Source organism: Pimephales promelas, chromosome 2, assembly GCF_988280905.1.
Source record: "Pimephales promelas chromosome 2, fPimPro1.hap1.1, whole genome shotgun sequence".
Taxonomy (NCBI): domain Eukaryota; kingdom Metazoa; phylum Chordata; class Actinopteri; order Cypriniformes; family Leuciscidae; genus Pimephales; species Pimephales promelas.
In genome coordinates, this window is record NC_142770.1 from 29,307,020 (window position 1) to 29,330,901 (window position 23,882).

At 40.2% G+C, this 23,882-nt stretch overlaps 1 protein-coding gene and 1 pseudogene across 1 annotated transcript; one reads left to right on the forward strand and one right to left on the reverse strand.

Moving 5' to 3' along the window:
* Positions 1-8,255: 8,255 nt before the first annotated feature.
* On the reverse strand, positions 8,256-10,003 carry LOC148997129 (uncharacterized). The gene is made up of 2 exons (XM_089118492.1): positions 9,780-10,003; positions 8,256-9,584 (listed from the first exon to the last, which is right to left on the reverse strand). The coding sequence occupies exon 2, from the start codon at positions 9,416-9,418 to the stop codon at positions 8,264-8,266; it is 1,155 nt and encodes a 384-aa protein (XP_088974618.1). The 5' UTR covers positions 9,419-9,584; positions 9,780-10,003; the 3' UTR covers positions 8,256-8,263.
* Positions 10,004-21,151: 11,148 nt separating this feature from the next.
* Positions 21,152-21,329, forward strand: LOC120461622 (U2 spliceosomal RNA; annotated as a pseudogene).
* The last annotated feature ends 2,553 nt before the right edge of the window (positions 21,330-23,882 follow it).

Sequence of the window (23,882 nt, forward strand, 5' to 3'; positions counted from 1 at the left end):
TAAAACAATGCATCAAAGAGAGGAGGGCTTCACCTGGTTCAGTGGTGACGGTGCCAGAGCCTCTCGAATTGACTATGGGACATTTTTACAAGGGACCTCCCGCCGACCGATGCTACATTGACCCCCCTCTTTTTTTCCGACCACATGATGCTGTCTTGCACTCTTTTAATCCCTCTTTTTGTGATTTTAACCTTTTAGAATTGGAAAAAGCTTTAAAGGTGCATTGCGCAACTTTTCATGTTAAAAATAGCCGTTTTCTAACCCATACATGCTTAAACAATCGCCTGATGGGCTGAATGAGCCCTTCTTTGATCACTGCGATCACCTCTATAATCCTGTACAGTGAAATATATAAGAGGGATTCGGGCTCGAATCGGAGACTGGGCGTGACGTCATGCGCGTTCACGCTCGCCTGGCTATGTCTGGCAGGTTCGTGTAGCTATTCGCCGCCGTTCTCCCTATCAGAGAAGACCACTTGAGCGACACAACTCTAGTCAGCTTTCCACAAAAGTAGACGATGGATTCAAAGGGGCTGTTTACACCTGGTCACTTCATGCGTTTTCTGTGATCGGATAGCTATTCGATCGTGAAAAGACAAGGGTGTAAATGCCCTCCGAAACGCATTCGAGACGGATTTGAATCCGATCGCTCTTGAGGACGTGGTCTGGGCCGCATTCCAGACGAAACTGGACAAGTGTAAATGCATCTGGCTGTTGAAACCAAGCTATAGGTTAGCTCATGTTATTTTAGTCATATATGACGACGCGCATCACCTCAGATGAGCAGCTGAGCCCCTTCATCAAGTCAGCGCCGAAATCTATCGCAAATCAAAGTGAAAGTAAGTCGCAGATGCTTAACACTACCATCTTCATTAAAAGTAAAGAAATGAACTGATCTTACCAGGCCTGTTGCCGATCTCTTATTGCCGTCTTTGCTGATTTCGAAATTAGCCGATGATAAATAAAATCCAGCTCATATCTGTTGCTTTCGGTGACGTGCACTTATTTAATCTGTATATGGCGCGGAAAGAGACCGGCTTGTAGTTCATTACAAACCCCAACGCAAACTCCACGTGAGACAGAAAATAAAACTTCAGTCTGTCCAGTGCCAGGCGTCGGAATAAGACGAGAGTCGACATCGGGAAGCTTTCAACAAACGGAGAGATCTCCGGTCGGCTCTAGGGCTCAAACGGGTCCTATACAAAGTGATAACTAAACGTGTTTCCATAATAATTCAATCATAAGTGGATACAGTAAGCACATGGAGATCGATGGAAACAAAAACCGAAGTTTTCTACTATTCCCGTTTCCCCCTCTCACACACATGATAAGTGTGTAATTTACTCGAATGCCTTTCCTTTCATATATTTTAAATGACTTGCAGATTTATTACTGGATTACCTCATTATGACTGTAACAAAAGATGTGTGCCGCACAGTGTGCTCCCTAGGTTATAAACAGCTCGTGCAAACGTGCGTATGTGTGTGTGTGTTCCTCCATGAACGCGCACAGCTCTGGTTGCAGTTTCGCTTGTCGCCAGAGGGGGCGTAGTTCTGCAAAAACTCAGAGACTTGCGTTTAGCTCCTTTAAAGGGTTGTAAGAAGGGGAAGTCCCCGGGCATGGACGGACTCCCCTTTGAGTTTTACCTGACTTTCTGGGACATTTTAGCACAAGACTTACTTACAGTTTTTAAAGAATTTGAGACTCTTGACAGACTTCCAGACAGCTTTAGAGTAGGGATAGTTACATTACTATACAAAAAAGGAGACAAGACTGACTTAAGAAACTGGCGACCAATCACTCGTTTAAATTATGATTGTAAACTTTTTAGTAAGATTTTAGCTACACGCATGTCAACTGTTTTAGAGGACGTAATCCACCTGGATCAAGCTTGCACTGTGCCCGGCGGCAGGAAGATCACGGACAGCCTGGTTCTGATTAGAGACGCCATCTGTTATGCGAGAGACAGAAACATTCGGCTTGTAGCCCTAAATTTAGATTTCAAAAAGCTTTTGATCGGGTCTCGCACCAGTACCTCTTTCAGGTACTGCAAAAAATGGGCTTTCCAGAGAGGTTTATAGCTTGGGTGGGACTGCTGTATGAGGGCCTAAGCAGCAAATTTATTGTAAATGGGCATCTTTCCAAGGCTGTAAATATCCACAGCGGTGTCCGTCAGGGGTGTCCTTTATCTCCCCTTCTGTATGTGGCTTGTATTGAACCACTGGCACAGATCTTGAGGGATAAATGGATTAAAGTACTAGACATCCCAGGAACTGGTGGACTGACGGCGACCTGTGTTTTATATATGGATGACGTGACCCTTTTAGCGACTGACCTTTTATCAGTACGAAGAGCAATGGACTTGACTGACTGGTACGGTCGGGCCTCGGGCGCCAAGCTTAACAGGAGTAAGTCCGAGGCCCTGCTCTTCGGGCCGTGGGGCGACGTGGACACAGGAGGACTAGATCTGGATTTTAAAGAAAATGATTTGAAAATTTTAGGTGTGAAATTTGACAGGGAGGGTGGAGGACAAGGAAACTGGACTGACATGTTAGGGAAAGTTAAGGCGGGCATACACTGTGCGATGTCTGTGCGATTTCAGCAAGGTACCTACTCACACTGAACGAGTAAATCGCATGCGATGCAAAGCCAAAGTTCAGGTTTTATGTGCTCACACTGTACGGTCCGATCGTCGAGCTGCGACTTCACTGCTGACACTATACGTGTAACATCTGCGATAACCCCCTGGATTGCGCCTATTTACGTGTATGTATCCAGAGATATTGTCAAAACAAGCATCTGCTATCAGTATCAAGATGATTTAGTATTTTCAATTTATGCATTTAATTATTATTATTATTATATTATCATTATTAGGGGAGGCCTATAGGCTAATTTTACTATTAAATTGATCCGCTATTATAATTAATTTGCCACGCAATTATTCTGCCCTCACAAAGCGTGACTGTGCTCCATTAGACAGATAGTGAACAGATTGAAATAAAGTCCCAAGGCGTAACTTTTCTTGGTGATTATTCTTTACTGTAAAACTGAAATACAAATAATAAAACATGTAAATATATATTACAGGAAAACAATACAATACTGTTGGATAACAGTCACTGATTGCTCTTAGTTCAAACCATTCTCAACCAAATTCGTTTCGAAGTTGTAATCAGTTCAATCACTTGTATCAATAATCATAACCTAATTATAGTGGAATAAACACGTTAATTACTTACAGTCAAATGTTTTCCCAAGGCTGAACTGTTAGAAGATCGCATTTCTAAGCTGTGCTGCGATGCTTTCCTTTCTCTATTGCGTTCTGAACATGTCATAACATATCCGCAATTGTGCTATCAGATCGCTATTTCAAAATAAAAGTCCCGGAGGAAAATTCACAATATAATGAATGCAATAGCAAAATAAAATACACAGAAAAATACAATTTAAATTTTTTAAAGTCAGCACACTCCCCGCATGGAATAATGAAATTATGCCACTACTTTTCAACAATCAAAAAAAAAAAAAAAAAAAAAAAAAAAAATTGTTTTGCTTTCAAAGTCTTTGATAAAGGTCTCTATAGTTTCTGAGAAAAGAGGACAACTATTTCTGAGATTGGTCTCAGAAAGAATTTAATGGTTCCTTGGTCAACAATTTTCACCTCCACTTTTCGAACCATTTTGTCTGCACTCGGAAAGGTTTTTACAACAAGTCCAACAGGCCAGTTGTTCCTTGGTGCCTGACTTTCTTTCAAAAGTACAACGTCCCCAATATTCATATTTGGTCTTTCATCAAGCCACTTTTTACGATTTTGCAATGTCGACAAATACTCCCTTCGCCATCTTTTCCAAAAAGTATCCGCAAGACACTGCACTTGTTTCCATTGCTTCAAATGAAGATCAGCTGTGTCAAAATTACCCTCAGGAGCTGAAACTGCATCTCTTTTCTGTGTCAATAACAATGCTGGAGTGAGGATTTCAGGTGCTTCTGGGTCTGTAGACACTGGTACTAAAGGCCTGGCATTTATGACTGCCATAACTTCCGCCATTAGAGTCGCCAAAACCTCATGTGTGAGGCGTGTGGGTTTTTGAATCAGCATACCATCCAGAATTCGTCTAGCAACTCCAATGAGCCTCTCCCAAGATCCCCCCATGTGAGAAGCATGGGGTGGATTGAAAATCCATGTGCATCCTTTGTCCTTAAGATAATGATTTACCTCTGCATCGCTAACATTGATCTTCAACTCTTTGCAGGCACCAACAAAATTAGTCCCTCTATCAGAGCGAAGTAGTTTTGCTGGACCACGGATGGAGAAAAAACGTCGCAATGCATTGATGAAACTTGGTGTAGACATAGACTCAATTAACTCAATATGCACTGCCCTGACAGACATGCATACGAATATCACTGCCCAGCGTTTTGAATCCGCACTACCACCTCTTGTCCGCCGTGTGACTACACTCCATGGGCCAAACACATCAATGCCCACGTTAGTAAAAGGTGGTTCAGAAGACAGCCTATCTGCAGGCAAGTCTGCCATTCTTTGAATCTGCAATTTCCCTCTGAGCTTGCGGCAGATAACACAGTTGTGAATATAGTTAGAAACGAGACGTTTGCTTCCTATTATCCAAAATCCCGCTGCTCTGATGGCTCCATCAGTAAAATGGCGACCCTGGTGTGCTACCTGGTTGTGATAGTGTCTTACCAGGAGGGTGGCAACATGATGCTTGTGTGGGATAATGAGAGGATGTTTTTCGCTTTGAGACAGGTCTGAAGAAGATAGACGACCTCCAACTCTTAGCAACCCATTCTCATCAATCACAGGATTTAACTTTCGAAGAAGGCTTTGTTTTGCAAGGACCAGCCCGTTTTTAAGACACTCAAACTCTTCCTTAAATATTTCATGTTGCACACTGTGTATGATTGTATGCTTGGCTTTTGTCAACTCACTCATGCTACAGGATTTGGTGCAGTTATGCCAACCTTTACACTGAGTGTCATCTGTTTTACCAGAATAGGATCTTGCCACATGAATTAGTCGAGCTATTGACGTACAAAGAGCTTTCCAGCTAGAGAACCTCTCAAATCTGTGAGAGGTTAGTTGAGTTGCAGAAATCTTGGTAGCAAGAACTGAAATGTCTGGTCGAATTTCAGCATCAGGTTCCACCAATTCAAAGGTCTCAGTCAATTCTGGAGCATTGCTCTGAAGCAGAAATTGTGGCCCAGAAAACCAATGTGTATACTGTAAGCGTTCCGCTGACACAGCTCTGGTGGCAAGGTCTGCTGGGTTGTTGTTGGTATTTACATAACACCACTGGTCAGGATGTGTTGATTTCCTTATTCGAGTCACCCGATTGGCTACGTATAAATAAAATCTCTTTGTGACATTATGGATATATCCTAAGACTACCCTGCTGTCTGTGAAGAACCGAACTGAGTCCATTTCCTCATCAATCTCATCCCTGATCGTTTCATACATTTCCACTGCTAGCACAGCTGCACATAATTCTAGACGAGGTATGGTGTGAGCTGGACGAGGGGCTAACTTTGCTTTCCCCATGACAAACCCAACTTGACATTGATTATCCGCATCAACTACCCTAAGGTAAGCTACTGCTCCTATTGCAACCGTGGAGGCATCTGAGAAGAAGCACAGTTCTTTTCTTTGAGTAGCAGACAGTGGAACAGGTACATGGCCTCTTAATCTGCAAATGTTCCAATGTCATTAGAGAATTTCTCCATTCATTCCACTCTCCTTGTCTTTCTTCCGAAAGAGGTGCATCCCAATCGTTCTGTTCGAGTGAAAGTTCTCTGAGTAAAGCTTTTCCTCGCACTACGACAGGAGCAAGAAATCCAAGTGGGTCGAATAGACTGTTCACTGTGGATAAAATGCCCCTTCTTGTAAATGGCTTCTCTTCTTGACTCACTTGAAAATTAAAGCTGTCAGTCTCCAAGTTCCAAGAGAGACCCAGACTGTGTTGAACAGGCAAATCATCAACCCCTAGGTCTAAGTCCTTCAAGTCTTTGGCATGATCTTCTTTAGGAAATGCTTCCATCACGGTTTTGCTGTTGGATGCAATTTTGTGTAATCTAAGATTTGACTCTGCAAGCATTTTTTGTGTGTTTTTGAAGAGGTCAACGGCTTCCTCAGAAGTGGAGACTGAAGTCAGCCCATCATCAACATAAAAATTCCTCACAACAAAGTGCTTGGCACCGGAGCCATAATCATTCTCTCCCTGCAACGCAGCTCGTCGCATGCAGTAAATCGCCACAGCAGGTGAAGGACTGTTTCCAAATACATGGACTTTCATCCTGTACTCAGTCACCCTTTTGTCTAGGTTGTTGTCCTCATACCACAAAAACCTTAAATAATCTCTGTGGTCTTCGCGCACTACAAAACAATAAAACATCTGCTGCACGTCCGCTGTCACTGCAATGCTCTCTTTTCGAAACCTCATGAGAACTCCAAGGAGTGTATTATTTAAATCAGGTCCACTGAGTAACACCTTGTTAAGGGACATGCCTTCAAATTCTGCACTTGAGTCAAACACAACCCTGATTTGGTCAGGTTTTTGCGGATGGTAAACACCAAACATAGGAAGGTACCAACTCTTTTCTTCTTCATCCACAGGAGGGGCATGCTCTGCATGGTCATTGTCGAAAAGTTTTTGCATGAATTCAATGAACTGACATTTCATCTCAGGTTTTTTATCCAGAGTTTTGCGAAGTGATGTGAGGCGTTTCATTGCCTGATCTCTATTATTTGGCAAACGAGACCTTGGGGAGCGAAAGGGTAATGGTGCGACCCAGCTGTTTGCAGAATTCTGGAATACCTCTCTGTCCATGACTTCTAAAAAAACTTTATCCTCCACAGACAGCCCAGGCTTGTCGTCATCTTGTGTTCTTTGGAAAACTGTACAACCCAAGTTATCAGTAGTTTTCCTTGCACCTAATTTTACATCATATTCTGATGACATGTTAAGATGCTTTGGTATCTCACCAATACATTCCTTCACGTGAATCTGTTTTGGGCAAGGGGTGAGATATGATGTGCGACCATTACTGTGCACGTGTGTCCGATAGACATTTACACTCAAAGGGCGATGTGCTTTTCCCAGACACACTTCCCCAACTATCACCCATCCAAGATCCAGTCTCTGAGCATATGGAGTATCATTTGGTCCATTGATTTGCTCTCTAACTTTGTGTACCCTCAGAATATCTCTTCCTAAAAGTAACAGGATAGGAGCATCAGGATCAACTGAAGGGATTTTATTCAGAATTGGCCTTAGGTGAGGATAATGCTGAGCGACATCCGGAGAGGGAATCTCTGTTCTATCATCTGGCAGCATATCACACTCTATCAAGGTTGGCAATGAGAGTTTTGTCAGTCCATCTATCGATTCCACCATAAAGTTTATGGCTCTCCGTCCAGAAGTCTGATTTACCCCAGCACATGTCTTAATAGTGTATGGGGCGAAGCTGGCTTCAATTTTGAAAAGATTGAAAAACTCTGTCTTGGCTAAAGATCTGTTACTTTGCTCATCCAAGACTGCATATACCCTGACCGCTTTCTCTCTTTTGCCAGCAGGATACACTGTCACCAAACAAATTTTAGAACATGATCTTGCATGATCAGAGTCACCACATATCTCTGTGCATTTTGAAGTAACCGAGGTAGGTGGGATATCAGTCTGCTCCCCGCATTGCTCTTTCTCCTTGATAGGCTTATCTGGAGTTAGAACAGGTGGATCGGAGTGCAGAGCAGCAACATGTCTTTCACTATTACAGTCAGAACATCTGATTGGTGCTTTGCAATATTTTGCAATATGCTTGGTAGAGTCACAGCATCTGAAGCAGATACGATTTTCTTTTAGAAAAGATATACGCTCCTCTATCGGTCTCTCTCTAAAGGTCCTACACTTTTTGAGTGGATGAGGCTTGCGATTAATTGGACAAAACCGATCTGGACTTTCAATTCGTTTCTGATACTGTTTTGCCGGCAAATCAAACGTCTGAGATGACACCTCTGTTCGATGTACAGTTACAGAACTCCTTCCACTGAATTTGTTAGGTTCGACTCTGCTTGATGTTGGTTGACTACTAGAAGTGGAGAATGAAAAACTGGGGTCATTCCTTATTTTAGCTTGATTTCTCACAAACTGAGAGAAAAAGACAAAGGGAGGGAATGCTACGTGATTATCCTCCTTGTACTTGGACCCCTGAACTATCCACTTTTCTTGAAGGCTTATGGGCAGTTTTTATACTATTGGATTAACCCCTCGTGGAGTGTCGAGATAAGCAAGACCTGGAAGATACCCGTCAGCTTTAGCACATTCCAATTCGAGAAGGATATCTCCTAACTCTCTTAATTTGTGGTTGTCTTTGTTTGACAGTTTCGGTAGATTCTCAATTTTCTTGAGAAGTGCGTTTTCAATCACTTCAGGTGCTCCATAGCACTCCTCTAAACGCTGCCAAGCCATACTGACTGCTGCTATTGCATTAAGAACATGCACAGACCTTATTCTTTTGACCTGTTCCGAGGAGTCTTTTCCTAGCCATTTTACCATCAAATCCAACTCTTCTCTGGCTGTTAGATTCAGTTCTCTGGTTGAATTAACAAAAGAGGCTTTCCATGCCCAGTAGTTCTCTGGGCAGTCATCAAATTTCAAAAGACCAGAACTGACCATTTCACGTCTGATCAGATATTTGGTTAGATCTGATGAAACTTGCGTCTCTGGTACATATTGTGAAGAATGATTAAATGATGTTCTTTTCACATCCTTCTCATCTTTTACATCTGCATAATGTTGCACCGGCAGCGTATAGTCAACTTTTGCTGTAGCTGGAGGTAATGGTGGCTTAACTTTAGTTTCTAATGACTCATCATTAAATGGCAGTTCTGTGAAAGATTCTCTTGAGAGCTGTTGTACATACTCACAGGTACGCTGAACAACATTGACTGGCTGCATGTCCGGAACTGTCTTTACATGAAATTCGTCACTTTCACGCTCTTCTTCTGCTTCCTCGTATGCTGCTGCTTCAGCTGAAGCGACTGCTGCTGCACGTTCAACCTGTAAGATATGTAGACTGGCATCCAAATCTGCTTTTTGTTTCATCATACTTGCTTCAAGCTCTGCTTTTTGTTTCATCATAAGCGCCTCTTTTTCAGCATAGGCAATTTGAGCTCGCGCTGCAACGGCTTTTGCTCTGGCTCTCACAGCTGCTGAGCTTGTGCTGGACCTTGATGATCTAGAGGATCGCGATCGTGTATCCATCGGCTTTAGAGGCTCAGTGGATTTCCTCGTGTGCTCCTCTTCCTCCGTTGGTTGGTAGCATGCTCCTTGTTGTTGCTCCATTGTGAGTTGCACCTTATCTTCAAGAGGAGGAAGTTTCTTGAAAGACCGCAGTATCATGAGCTGTTCATGCAGAAATCTCCTTAAGCTTAGCCCGCTGTGATATTTGACTTTTTACTATTCTGCCCTCACAAAGCGTGACTGTGCTCCATTAGACAGATAGTGAACAGATTGAAATAAAGTCCCAAGGCGTAACTTTTCTTGGTGATTATTCTTTACTGTAAAACTGAAATACAAATAATAAAACATGTAAATATATATTACAGGAAAACAATACAATAATACTGTTGGATAACAGTCACTGATTGCTCTTAGTTCAAACCATTCTCAACCAAATTCGTTTCGAAGTTGTAATCAGTTCAATCACTTGTATCAATAATCATAACCTAATTATAGTGGAATAAACATGTTAATTACTTACAGTCAAATGTTTTCCCAAGGCTGAACTGTTAGAAGATCGCATTTCTAAGCTGTGCTGCGATGCTTTCCTTTCTCTATTGCGTTCTGAACATGTCATAACATATCCGCAATTGTGCTATCAGATCGCTATTTCAAAATAAAAGTCCCGGAGGAAAATTCACAATATAATGAATGCAATAGCAAAATAAAATACACAGAAAAATACAATTTAAATTTTTTAAAGTCAGCACACAATATTTTCACAGCACATAACCAACGTGCTGTGAGGATAATAAAATATTAATCTTACTCCTCATTAAAAATTGTCTAAAACATTTAGGTCGATTACAATGAATTATATATAAAATAACTATTAACAGTCTATAATATGTCCGAACATTGCCATTATTAATCATCAATGAAAATTAAAAACAGGTTTATTTCAAAAACATTGTTTGACAAAATAATAAAAGAGGTGTTACATATCAGGTGGCTTGAAGACGGTGGGTAATATTATCCATTTTGCAACACGAACTGGAGGTAAGCAACAGTAATTTGTAGCTCGTTTTTATTTTATTTTATTTTTGCTGCAGATGAAATGGTTAAACTTCTGTTTTCGCGCAGGTGCAGTGAGGGAAAAAACACTGAGTTTAGGGCAATCGGTTCGTAGCTTTGCTTCAACTGTGCGATATAGTCACGAGGAGCGACCAAAATTTCTGACATGCCAGAAATTCATCCGACCATCCGATTGTCGATCGTGAGAGGTTAATCGCCTCTCGTTTCTCCCTGTACACTGCACGAACACTGCACGACAAACGACGCACGACAAAGCTGAAAATCGGTCCGACACGAAAATGAGTCGCACGAGTCAGAATTCGGCTCAAAATCGGACGAAAATCGCACAGTGTATGCCCGCCTTTAGGCAAAGACTGGGCTTTTGGGCACTAAGACAACTGACGTTAGAAGGCAAGATTTTAATTTTTAAAGCAGTGATTTTATCACTAATTAGGGCCCAAGCCCTGAAAGGGCGAAGGCCCTATTGTTTTCCTTAGGATTATTAGGGCCCAAGCCCTGAAAGGGCGAAGGCCCTATTGTTTTCCTAACGATTATTATTATTATTATTATTATTTATACGACTATTTGGGCACTTTTGGGGCCCTTAACATGCTCAAAAACTCTTGAAACTTTGCACACGGGTCAGAATCCGCGGCCATCAGGGCTGGGCTGAAGATGGTACCCGGGCGTGGCAGGGGGGCTAGACAGCGCCCCCTGGAACGGGGTCCGAAAACTTGGTCCATAACTCAAACACGCTTGCATGTAATAATATGAAACTCGGTACACATGTTGATCTCATCGTTCATATATACCTCAAACTATTACTTTTTACCCCAGCCCAACAGGAAGTCGGTTATTTAGGGTTGTTCATAAAACACTCGCAATGGAATTTGCAATACTCCTCCTAGAGAATTCGAACACACGGCACGAAACTCGGTCAGCATGAAGTCAAGGCATTGAGGATGAAAGTTTGCGACGGGATTTTTGATATCTCGAACGGTTTGGCCGTGGCGAGGAAACGAAATCATGGCGAGAAACATGAAACAGGAAGTGTGTTATAACTTCAGCATACATTAACTGATCTTGATGAAACTTCAGCAGTGTGTTCGCTGTAAGAGGACGATCACATGTATGTGACTATTGTGAGTCAAAGTTATAGCGCCACCAACTGGCAGCAGGAAGTGTGTCACTTTCAAAATGCTTTGATATCACCCTTTTATTTTTACCCGATTTGCTTCAAACTTCATCTGTATAATGTAAACATACGGCAGATGTAGACCTGTGAATGGATTCTTGATATCTTTGAAACTGTTGCCGTGGCGACGCATCAAACTTTACTCTTCTTTTAGGATGCTTTTAGGATGCTTTTGAGACCCTTAGCATGCTTCAAAATGCATGAAACTCGACAGACACATCACATTTATTAGCCAGTAGACATGTGCAAAGTTTCAGAAACGGGCGTGGTGAGGGCTCAGTAGCGCCACCTTTTGACAAAAGTGGGGTTGTTAGTTTTAACTAGAGTTACAAAAATTGGTATGTATATTGTACTCCTCGAGCCGGACAACTTTCTAATTTACACTTATTAGCTAGGACCCACAGAAACTCAGATATTTTTGTTTGAATATGGTCACTCTGAGCCTACATGTCTCTTTGTCTTTGGCTGTCTGTGTGTGTGTGTGAGTGTGCAGGGGGAGGGGGCTTAACCATTTCACTGCTGTGTGTATGACCTGCATAAAGAAAATACATTTCTCAAGCCTGGTATTTTTTAAATAAGTTTTTATTTTTATTTTTTATAAGTAAAGGCATATAACTAGTTTAATTGTAGTGCATTGACAATAGTTTTATATAATTAGTTTATTAATCAGATTAACTTGGTCAATAAACTTGGTCTGAAAATTTGGTCCATAAATCAAACACACTTGCATGTAATAATATGAAACTTGGTACACATATAGATCTCATCGTTTCATATATAGCCTACTTCACACTCTTACTTTTTACCCCAGCCCAACAGGAAGACGGCTATTTAGGGTTGTGTTTAAAACACATGCAATGGAATTTCAAGTATTGCTCCTAGAGCACTGAACCAAATTCGACAAAACTCGATCAGCGTGAAGTCAAGACATTAAGGATGAAAAGGTGCCAAGGGATTTTTTATATCTCGAACGGTTTGGCCGTGGCGAGGAAACGAAATTATGGCGAGAAACATGAAACAGGATGTGTGTTATAACTTCAGCATACATTAACTGATCTTGATGAAACTTCAGCAGTGTTTTCGCTGTAAGAGACCGATCACATGGATGTGACTATTGTGAGTCAAAGTTATAGCGCCACCAACTGGCAGCAGGAAGTGTGTCACTTTCAAAATGCTTTGAAACCACTCTCTTATTTTTAACCGATTTGCTTCAAACTTCATCTGTATAATGTAAATACACGGCAGATGTAGACCTGTGAAAGAATTTTTGATATCTTTGATACTGTTGCCGTGGCAACGAATCAAACTTTAACATTCTTTTTTGATGCTTTTGGGACTCTTAGCATGCTTGAAATTGCTTGAAACTCAACAGATACATCACATTTATTAGCCAGTAGACATGTGCAACTATGGCAAAAGATTAAAGTAATGTCAAAAAAGTAAACACTAAAAGCCTCATATCTTCTAAAAATGTAATTATACATCATTTGTTTCTAAATTAAATTATACAAATATTATAACTTCCCCAATTTTTCCTTTTTTTCATTTAAGAATTATGTTTACGTTCAAAAACAGCCAGAATTGTTGTAAAATTCATAAAAAAATAATAATCTGAGTCATACGTAGTGCTATACTGCCCTCTTGTGTTCAGTATCAGGTAATGTTAGGCCTATTGTGTATATTCCCACCGGTTAATCAACGTGTGACTCCGCTGGGACTTGGGAGCTTTTAAATCGCTTACTTAAAACCGAAAGTCAAAATACAGATGTCCGCACAAGACATTAATGGTGTGGAGTAGAGCGAGCATTTTAAATAAATTCCTATTAAGTAGGATTGAACTAAACAGAAAGAATGTTCACTCTGTTCTGCTGGTTCCTCGCTGGTGGATCATATGATTACTTTGTCATAATCTATGACAAAAATGCTATTATAAACCATATTAATAATAGATAATACACATTGCTCTTATTTTTGAAAAATACATTCATGAAAAACAAGATAACAAAAATCATAAAAACATATAGCCATGGCTGCTATAAATGTTTGAAATGCATAGGACAGATGTTTAATGACGCAGCAACATATAATTGAAAGGCAATTAATAATCTGTCATTACGTCACTGCATTATGATATTACGGCTCCAATACGGTGCAGCACAAAGCACTTATGTGCATCCCGAGCGGAGAATGATGTGCTTGAAGCCACATGAAGTTACAGCGCAGTGAGTCCATATTGAAAAGTTCAAAGCACAAAGGAAATACATATTTATGAACAGTGTATTATACATTATCTATCTATGCAATAGTTTATTGAGCCTTTTCTTTTAAAGGTTTTAAATTTCAGTTACTGTGTGCGTGAAGAACAATTATAGTGCTCTGACTCTAGTGTTGTGATCTAACCGACAGCGTCCGACACCCGGTAGAAAGTAACACGATTAAGTTACAGCAATAAAGTCCAGCAAGAAAAAGTTTCTTCATTCGAAAATATAGACCTTTAGACCTTTATCTTAAAGATCCAGTATAATAGGATTAACATTCAATCATCTTGAAGATCGTTTCATCATTGACTGTAACCGAATGTGACGTGCTGTTTGAATGCTGAATGGAGAATGACTGACAGGCGCAGAGAGGGAAAAGTTTGTGTTCTTGAATTTAATGACTTAAATATTAATTTCTATATCACATAATAGCTTCAGAACACTAATAATACAGTACACAAAAACTTTATGGTACTTTAGAAAGTTTTTGTGCCTTTGTGCCTAACATAGAATAGTATATATGCACAATATAGAATTTGAATCAGCCTCGTCAAAGATGGCAGTGTCAGAGCCGATACCGATCCTGAGAATCTAATCGGCGCACTTCTTTTCAACAGTCAAATTGAAATTGAAATTGAAATTGCTTGAAACTCAACAGATACATCACATTTATTAGCCAGTAGACATGTGCAAAGTTTCAGAAACGGGCATAGTGCAAGGACTAAATAGCGCCACCTTTTGACAAAAGTGGGGTTGTTAGTTTTATCTACAGTTACAAAAATCGCTATATACATTGTACTCCTCAAGCCGGACAACTTTCTAATACATAGTCATTAGCTCGGACCAAGAGGAAGTCAGATATTTTAGTTTGAATATGGTGAGCCTCTCTCTGAGCCTACGTCCCTGTATGGCAAGCCCTTTTAACATTTAAAAGCTAAGTTTGCCTGTCCGGAATTAACATTGTAGATATCATCAACGTCTTTCTGTCTATTCGTAATTACATTTTGGATAGTTTGTATTATCATTTAAGATATCTGTAACATAACTGTGACTAGTCGAAATGACAGAGTATGGCAAGCCGTTTTAACATTTAATCATGAAAGGGCCAAAGCCTTCGGCACCGCCACCTGGGTGCCTTTAGGTAACTAAAGGAACCGGGGTTGCGGTGCCACCGGCTTGGGCCCGCCATCGCTGCTCGCAGCTATATTTATTATTATTATTATTATTATTATTATTATTTATACGACTATTCGGGCACTTTTGGGGCCCTTAACATGCTCAAAAACTCTTGAAACTTAGCACACGGGTCAGAACCCGCGGCCATCAGGGCCGGGCTGAAGATGGTACCCGGGCGTGGCAGGGGGACTAGACAGCGCCCCCTGGAACGGGGTCCGAAAACTTGGTCCATAAATCAAACACGCTTGCATGTAATAATATGAAACTCGGTGCACATATAGATCTCATCGTTCATATATACCTCATACTATTACTTTTTACCCCAGCCCAACAGGAAGTCGGTTATTTAGGGTTGTTCATAAAACACTCGCAATGGAATTTGAAGTACTACTCCTAGAGAATTCAAACACACGGCACGAAACTCGGTCAGCATGAAGTCAAGGCATTGAGGATGAAAGTTTGCGAGGGGATTTTTGATATCTCGAACGGTTTGGCCGTGGCGAGGAAACGAAATTATGGCGAGAAACGTGAAACAGGAAGTGTGTTATAACTTCAGCATACATTAACGGATCTTGATGAAACTTCAGCAGTGTGTTCGCTGTAAGAGGACGATCACATGGATGTGACTATTGTGAGTCAAAGTTATAGTGCCACCAACTGGTAGCAGGAAGTGTGTCACTTTCAAAATGCTTTGAACTCACCCTTTTATTTTTACCCGATGTGCTTCAAACTTAATCTGTATAATGTAAATACATAGCAGATGAAGACCTGTGAATGGATTCTTGATATCTTTGATACTGTTGCCGTGGCAACGCATCAAACTTTAAAATTCTTTTTTTTATGATTTTGAGACTCTTAGCGGCTTTTGGGGCCCTTAACGGGTTTGAAAACTCTTGAAACTTTGCACACAGGTCAGATCCCACAGCCATCAGAGCCGGGCTGAAGATGGTACCTGGGTGTGGCAGGGGGGCTAGACAGCGCCCCCTGGAACGGGGTCCGAACACTTGGTCCATAAATCAAACACGCTTGCATGTAATAATATGAAACTCGGTACACATGTTGATCTCATCGTTTCATCTATACCTCACGCTCTTACTTTTTACCCCAGCCAAACAGGAAGTCGGCTATTGAGGTTTGTTTGTAAAACGCTCGCAATGGAATGTGCAATACTCCTCCTAGAGAATTCAAACACACGGCACGAAACTCGGTCAGCATGAAGTCAAGGCATTGAGGATGAAAGTTTGCGAGGGGATTTTTGATATCTCGAACGGTTTGGCCGTGGCGAGGAAACAAAATTATGGCGAGAAACGTGAAACAGGAAGTGTGTTATAACTTCAGCATACATTAACTGATCTTGATGAAACTTCAGCAGTGTGTTCACTGTAAGAGGCTGATTACATGGATGTGACTATTGTGAGTCAAAGTTATAGCGCCACCAACTGGCAGCAGGAAGTGTGTCACTTTCAAAATGCTTTGATATCACCCTCTTATTTTTAACCGATTTGCTTCAAACTTCATCTGTATAATGTAAAAATACAGCAGATGTAGACCTGTGAATGGATTCTTGATATCTTTGATACTGTTGCTGTGGCAACAAACAAACTTTAACATTTTTTAATACTTTTGGGACTCTTAGCATGCTTGAAATTGCTTGAAACAGATAGATACAGATAGCTCGACAGATACATCACATTTATTAGCCAGTAGGCATGTGCAACTTTGGCAAAAGATTAAAGTAATGTCAAAAAAGTAAACACTAAAAGCCTCATATCTTCTAAAAATGTAATTATACATCATTTGTTTCTAAATTAAATTATACAAATATTATAATTAAAGCAGTTTTTCCCTTTTTTCATTTAAGAATTATGTTTACGTTCAAAAACAGCCAGGTTGTAAAATTCAGAAGAAGAAAAAATAATCATACGTAGTGCTATACTGCCCTCTTGTGTTCAATATCAGTTAGGCCTATTGTGTATATTCCCACCGGTTAATCAACGTGTGACTCCGCTGGGACTCGGGAACTTTTAAATCGCTTACTTAAAACCGAAAGTCAAAATACAGATATCCGCACAAGACATTAATGTTGTGGAGTAGAGCAAGCATTTTAAATAAATTCCTATTAAGTAGGATTGAACTAAACAGAATGAACGTTCACTCTGTTCTGCTGGTTCCTCGCTGTTGGCGCGCACAGTTATGAATGCTTGTGCAGCCATGAGTTTTAGTTTAATTTTAAAATTAGCGCAATTTCGGGATTTGTATTATTTGAATTTATTTAAAAAAAACACAATGTTGAGTTTTATTGTAACACTGTTTAATCGCGCCCACGGTTATATTTTGTATATTATATATAATTATAATGTATTTCTGTATAAAATAATACTACAATAAAAAACACATTTGTGACCGACCTGATCCAGCAAAATTAGTCACAGTGACCCAAATTTAAAAATTGAGATTTTGATATTAATGGAAAGAGGACACTGTAAGCTTTCAAATGATACCTTGGTCATACCTTGAATGGTTGTAACGATATACAGATTTGAATTCTGGTCGTCTGCCCTTTTTTTCCAATTGAAAACCTAAGAAAATCGCTTTTAAAGTTTTTTTGCCCGTTTTTTTTTTTTTTTTTTTTTTTAATATCTTTCAAAATCCATAGCATTTTAAGGGATAAACTATTTATTTTATATAGCTTAATTTGACCAAATAGATTAACATATATAAATGCAATTTAACGAGGCTGAAACTCAACTTATTTTTAATTTTTTTGAAATAAATAATTAAAAAGTCACTTTTACAAAAATGTTCTAAAATCAGAAAGATTGAAGAGGAGTCAGAGAGAAATTCAGTTTTCATACGGATTAGCCCACATAAGCAGAGAGCAGTCTGTTTTCTTTCATTTTGAATGGTTGTGTTTAAAAGTAGACATTTCAATATATGTCTGTGAGGATGCCTTATACGCTGACTTTCGGTTCATGAGACAAGCTTCAGTTCACGTGCCGCGCGTCTCCGCGTCGTGATTAGGCCTAGCCTATTGTCTGCAATTTATTTCTTATTATTAAATCCTAGTAATTGGTTGATGAAACATTGATTTAAATTAAGATAATTATTTTAAAACGAAATTTACTTTAAAGAAAGGCTTTGTGCTTGCATGTTTAAGCTATGTGAAAGTTTTAGTGCTGCTTCCAGAGAACGGTCACGTTCGGATTGTTTTTCCTCATAAATGCGAACACGGAAAATAAAATAAAGATTTTATGTTCTGGAGAGAGTCAACCCTTCTTCATCCGGTGAGTATTACTTTTGGTTTGTGCAGTGTGGTTCACATAGGCCAATTTATTAAAATATTTAATTATCTGGGAATTGGATCTCCTCTATAATGCTGAAATTGCCCAATTTTAAAAAAATTAGTAATAATTTAAGTTTTGTGGTGTAAGTCTACGTATTTTATAATGTTAACTTCAAATAATACTAATAGTAATTTAAAGATGTTGTAGCTAGCATTGGGTCTGGACGTGAAGGATAACTTCGGGAGTTGAAGGGACGTGTCGGTGTCGTGATTCTGTCTTCTCACACCGCGACACAGGTTCGTGGATCTGAGTGTCGCGATCGTTACAGCCTTACATAGGCTATATTCTTCTTGCAGATAAATATACTCACGCAGTTTAGGTTAGAAGCCTCCAGTGAGTTCAACGTTTCAGGGGATACCCGGGAAATGCTCAGAGGTGACGAGGGGAGTTGAGAAGAGCAATGTTTATTTCAGCTAATTTAAAGCTTTGACAACTTTAATCGTTATTTAAATACCTTTACTCAATTATCTCGACTACGAAACCCTGTGAGATTATTTTTGAATGTCTGTTCTTTGAAATTAGCAAAAAAAAATATATATATATATATATTTTTTTTTTTTGTTATTTCATGGTTTTTCCACATAATCGGCCCATATCTTAAAATGGAAGGTTGCAACTTCCGACTCATTTCGCCAGAGCGGGTCACATTTGATTTTTATTTTTTAAACAATGTAATGTGTAACCTAAAAATAAACAGATTATTTGATAAATGGTATATTTAAATCTGCATAAATATCTGCAGGGCAGCCTAGTCTTAATAAATGTATGCTTAATTTTTCATTAGTAAATTTGATCAATAAATTCAATAATTTAGAATAATAAGACACTATAGGGCTGTTACCCTAGGTAAGGCTGATCAAATTAAATCGGTTACACAATAATGTTACGAGATTGGTTTAACAGGAGTCAATTAAAAATCGCTGTAAAGAACGATACTTTTAAACATAACCCTAAATCACCATAAGGTGTCGCCAGATGACCGTCTTAATGAACGAGTCATGGATTCAAAATGCTGAATCATTCAGTAATGAGAAAACACATTGCTTTGAGATGCGCGATGGGTCGCTGTGATCTTTGTTTAACTATTTTCTCTGCTGAAAGTCAATATTGCATCTAAAAAGTCAATATTGCATCTAAAATGTAAGTGACTTGACTTGTGTGTGTGACTATGTTTGTTGTAGTGATAAGAGTTGCACCCTTGTTAAAGTTTAAGGCCTTGTGTTTTTGGATATATATCTTTCTTTCTTTTTTTTTTTCTTTTTTTACAAAATATGCATATAACCCATATATTTTAGATTTATTATTTGCTTTAAATTAAATTAAGATTGTATTTTTGGTAATTGAACCTGAATGAATTTAAAAATGAATGTGCTATATTTCAGATCATATATTTGTTTTTCTTAAAATTTGAACTAACTTTATTCTCAGCTGAATTATAAATATTTTATTTCTGTATGAATTAAAAACACATTTGATTTTTCTTTTTTAATCAATGTAGAATGTGTAACTGAAATATAAACAGATTAGGGCTCTGTTCGAGGACAAGTAACTAAAACCAATGCGACATGATGAATGTTTGTTTCCCAAACCATCTCAGAGTAACAGCTTACTTTTCTTTCTTACTATATTCTTTCTTACTATAAACTGTGCTGTAGAGCTTGCATCAGTCAAAGCAGGGTTACATTTTGCATGTCGTGCACAATAAACCTAAAGGCACCAGGGTGGCGGTGCCACCGGCTTCATATATATATGTATATATACAGTATATATATATATATATATATATATATATATATAGCTGTGATCCGCGATGAAGGGCCAAAGCCAGTGGCATGGCCACCCTGGTGATTTTAGGTAACTAAGGAACCGGGGTTGCGGTGCCACCGGCTTGGGCCCTTCATCGCTGCTCGCAGCTATATTTTTACTTGTCTCTCTTGTGCAGGATCGTGAATCGGTGAGTCCAGTTCCAGGCCTCACACTAGGTGAGGCCAAAGACGCTTGGAGGAACACAGCCCACCCAGCTCTCCAGAACAGGCTTAAGGACTTGTCGTGGATGGTGGCTCATGAGATCCTCCCGGTCAGGGCGGTTATGCACTCCAGAGGCATGGCCAAAAACTCCACCTGCCCACGGTCCGGATGTGGTTTCCCGGAGACCGTTCAACATCTGCTCTGGGAGTGCGGCGCTGCGCGGGACTCTGTGGTCCAAGACCGGCCCCCTGTTTTTCCCGTGCCTGCCGGCGGGTCGAGCCCAGGTGGACTACAAGCTTGCCATCCTGGGGGTGGGTCAGGGCTTGAAGGAGTTGACACCACCAATGTTTGCCTCGCTCTGGCTCACCCTCAACCATATAAAGGATGCCATCTGGGCCACCAGAAACCTGCTGGTGGGGAAACGCGTGACGGTCCCCCTCCACGCGTGCGAGCAAAAAATAACATCAACGCTGCAGGGTGGGCCGCATATCGTTATTCGGACTGGCCGCCCGTAGATGCACCCTCACCACTCTGGCTACGAGAACAGCGGGCCGGAGGAGAGGGGAACTCTGCTGGGCACTGGAAGCGAGGAGTCTGGGGCCTGTTCTGGAGACCTGGAGTGAATGGACACTCTTGATAGGGGCTCACCCTTGATCCTGTACAAGAGATGTTTTTATTTGGCATATTTTATTGTTTTACATTTGCATTCCTGTTTTATTTTAATCCATTTTACCTTTCCTTTAAAACAACACACAACACACATGGACTTTTACACAACACACCCACATAAGTGATTTTTTTAACTGTAAATTATGTCCTTTTTGTTGTTTTAAAATATGTGCAAATATGTGATTTATAAAGGAAAAAATGGATACTGAAAGAATGGAATGACACTGTGACAATTAAACTTTTCGAAAGAAAAATCTGTTCTTATCAGTTTAATATCTGATACGTGCCCTACCCGGGCACCATATATTAAATAGATTTTTGGTCCTGGGAGATGGAATAGGGGCTTGCTCCGTCCACTCCACGCATCGACCCGGTATTGCAGTACTTCTGGGAACGGTGCACCCTCCTAAAGTGTTCAATGAAAGAAATGTAGTGGTATTGTGTGGCAGAAGGTGATAATGGAGCTAGTGTGAGTGGGTGTTTTAGATGGTCATGTGTTATACTAGCCTGGGTAGAATTGTGGTGTAAAAACAAGACAAAAACGAACCCCTGTTCCTCTGTCAGTTTAATATCTGATCCGTCCACTATTCGGGGACTGCATATTATACATTTTTGGCTCATGGAGCCGGATGCGGAGCATGCAAAAAAAAAAAAAAAAGCCCCTCACTGCACACACATTTTTGATGTCTCTCTGATCTCTTGGAGTCTTTACTAACGAGCTGATGAGTTGAATCATGTGTTGCAAGTGTCTGTGCGTGTTTGACTGGCAAACGCTGGTGAGGATTGGGGAGAGGGACAGGGTGCTTCTGGCTGAAGGCCTGGGAAATCATACTTACCTGGCAGGGGAGACACAATGATCAGGAAGGTGGTTCACCCAGGGATTGTCTCCTTGGTTGTAATTTATTTTCTAACTGTTTGGTTTGGTCCTTTGGTTTTGGAGTGATAAAATGACAGCTCAAGTACCACGACGGAACGCAGCAAGATTTGTGCTGTTGGAAGATCTAGAAATGGATCGGTTGGCTTTCAGCAGAAGGATACTGCAGACAGAATTGGGTTTTAAACCTTCTCAACTGGACTTCATTTTTGCTTTACCGGGTAGGAAATCTTTTGAAGTCATCTTTGCTACTTTGCTACTTTGCATCTTTGTTTAGAAAGATTTCAAACAAAAAAGAAGGAAGCAGTTTGCTTCCAAAAGATTGAATTGATTCCATTGGCTGAGAAAGAACTCAGAACTGTGACTGTGATGATGTACTCAGAGAGGATTAAAATTGAGGATATATCTACATGGCTCTCAATGCATTGCTCAGTCACCAAAGCTTTTCAAATCAAAGATGAAGATGGAATTAAGACGGGAGCAACCAAGTTTCATGTTCGTTTGAGAACCAATGAAAAAGGAGAGCTCCTCCACCTGCCATCCATCATCCAATTAGGAACAATTAGAGGTTTTGTTTTCTACAACGGTCAACCCAAAGAATGTAGAAAGTGTGGTTCTTTGAACCATCTAGCAGCCCAGTGTGAATCAGTTTTCTGTAGAAATTGCAAAAAGCACGGCCATTTGTCAAAAAATTGCCCGGTACCTATGAAGTGTAACCTGTGTGGTGCAGATAATCATAGATTCCGTGATTGTCCTTCTGCATATGCAAACAAAGTTCGACTACAACCTGTGATGATTTGGGAAAAAGAAACCAATCCTTTGGAAACTACTGAAGCGGATGATATCCAATTTAGTAACCAACACTCCACTGTTCTCAACTCAAAAACAGATCTAAGCAAAGATGCTACTTCAAGAGCCTTTCTCCCTCTGACCTCTGGCGATGAGGACCCTGGTCGTGCTAGTATGCATAGCATCTTCAAGGACGGAGAAAATGTTATTCCACAAGCGCAAGAGTGTAATCTGGAAAGGAATATGCCAAAATCACTCACAGATTTTCCTTTTTTGGGTTCCTCCACTCCCACACAGAAACCCCTTTCCTGTAATGGAAATCTATTACTTGATGGTTTGGGGACCCTCCCTGCATCCTTTCCACTTTTCTTAGACTCCTCTTCATCAGGCGATCAAATGGCAGAAGGGATAGTCTCCTCTCCACCGACTCATGCATCATCGGGAATTCAAGATCAAGAGGATTCTCCCAATTGGGCATCCCTGTCATCCAATTCGATTCCCTTCCTTGAGTCCGATGAAATAACTACTCTTTCCTGTACTATGCAAATGAATAAACAACCGTCTCCAAGAAGAACGGTAATGCAGGAAAAAAAGAAAAAGAGGAAGGTTGAAAAGCAAAACAGAACTAACTTAATGTTTTTTTTTTCACCTGTCCTCCTTCTTTTCCCCCTCCAATGGCTCCCATTTCTGTTTCTACCATCAACACTAGAGGCATAATGGACCCAGTGAAATGTACCTCTGTGTTTTCCTATCTATATAATGCAGACCATGATATTTGTTTGCTTCAGGAATGCAATATCCCCTTCAAATCCAATTACAAATATTTAGAAGACAGATGGGCACATGGTCCTTCTGTGTGGTCTGGTGACAATAAGAACAGATCATCTGGTGTAGCTATCCTCTTCAAAGGGAATGATCTAAAAATTGTTAAAACACAAGAAATTGTAAATGGGAGATTGATATATGTTGATGTAAAACTTGACAATATTTGTTTTCGTGTGATTAACGTATATTGCCCCACAGACCTACAAAGTCGTAAAGAAGTCTTGAAAGCAATACCATCTCTATTAATCTGTGGGAAAGAAGTAATTTTAGGAGGTGATTTCAATTGCCCTTTAAGCCAGAGGGATAGAATGCCTTCCTCCACAGTCAATTTGGACTCAAGTTCTCAAGAATTAATCAAATTAGTGGAAGACTTCGGTTTAGTTGATTCCTTTAGAACAAAACACCCAGATAACCCTGGGTATAGCTGGTCTAATGGCCGGAGTTGTTCCAGGATTGATTTTCTTTTTTATCT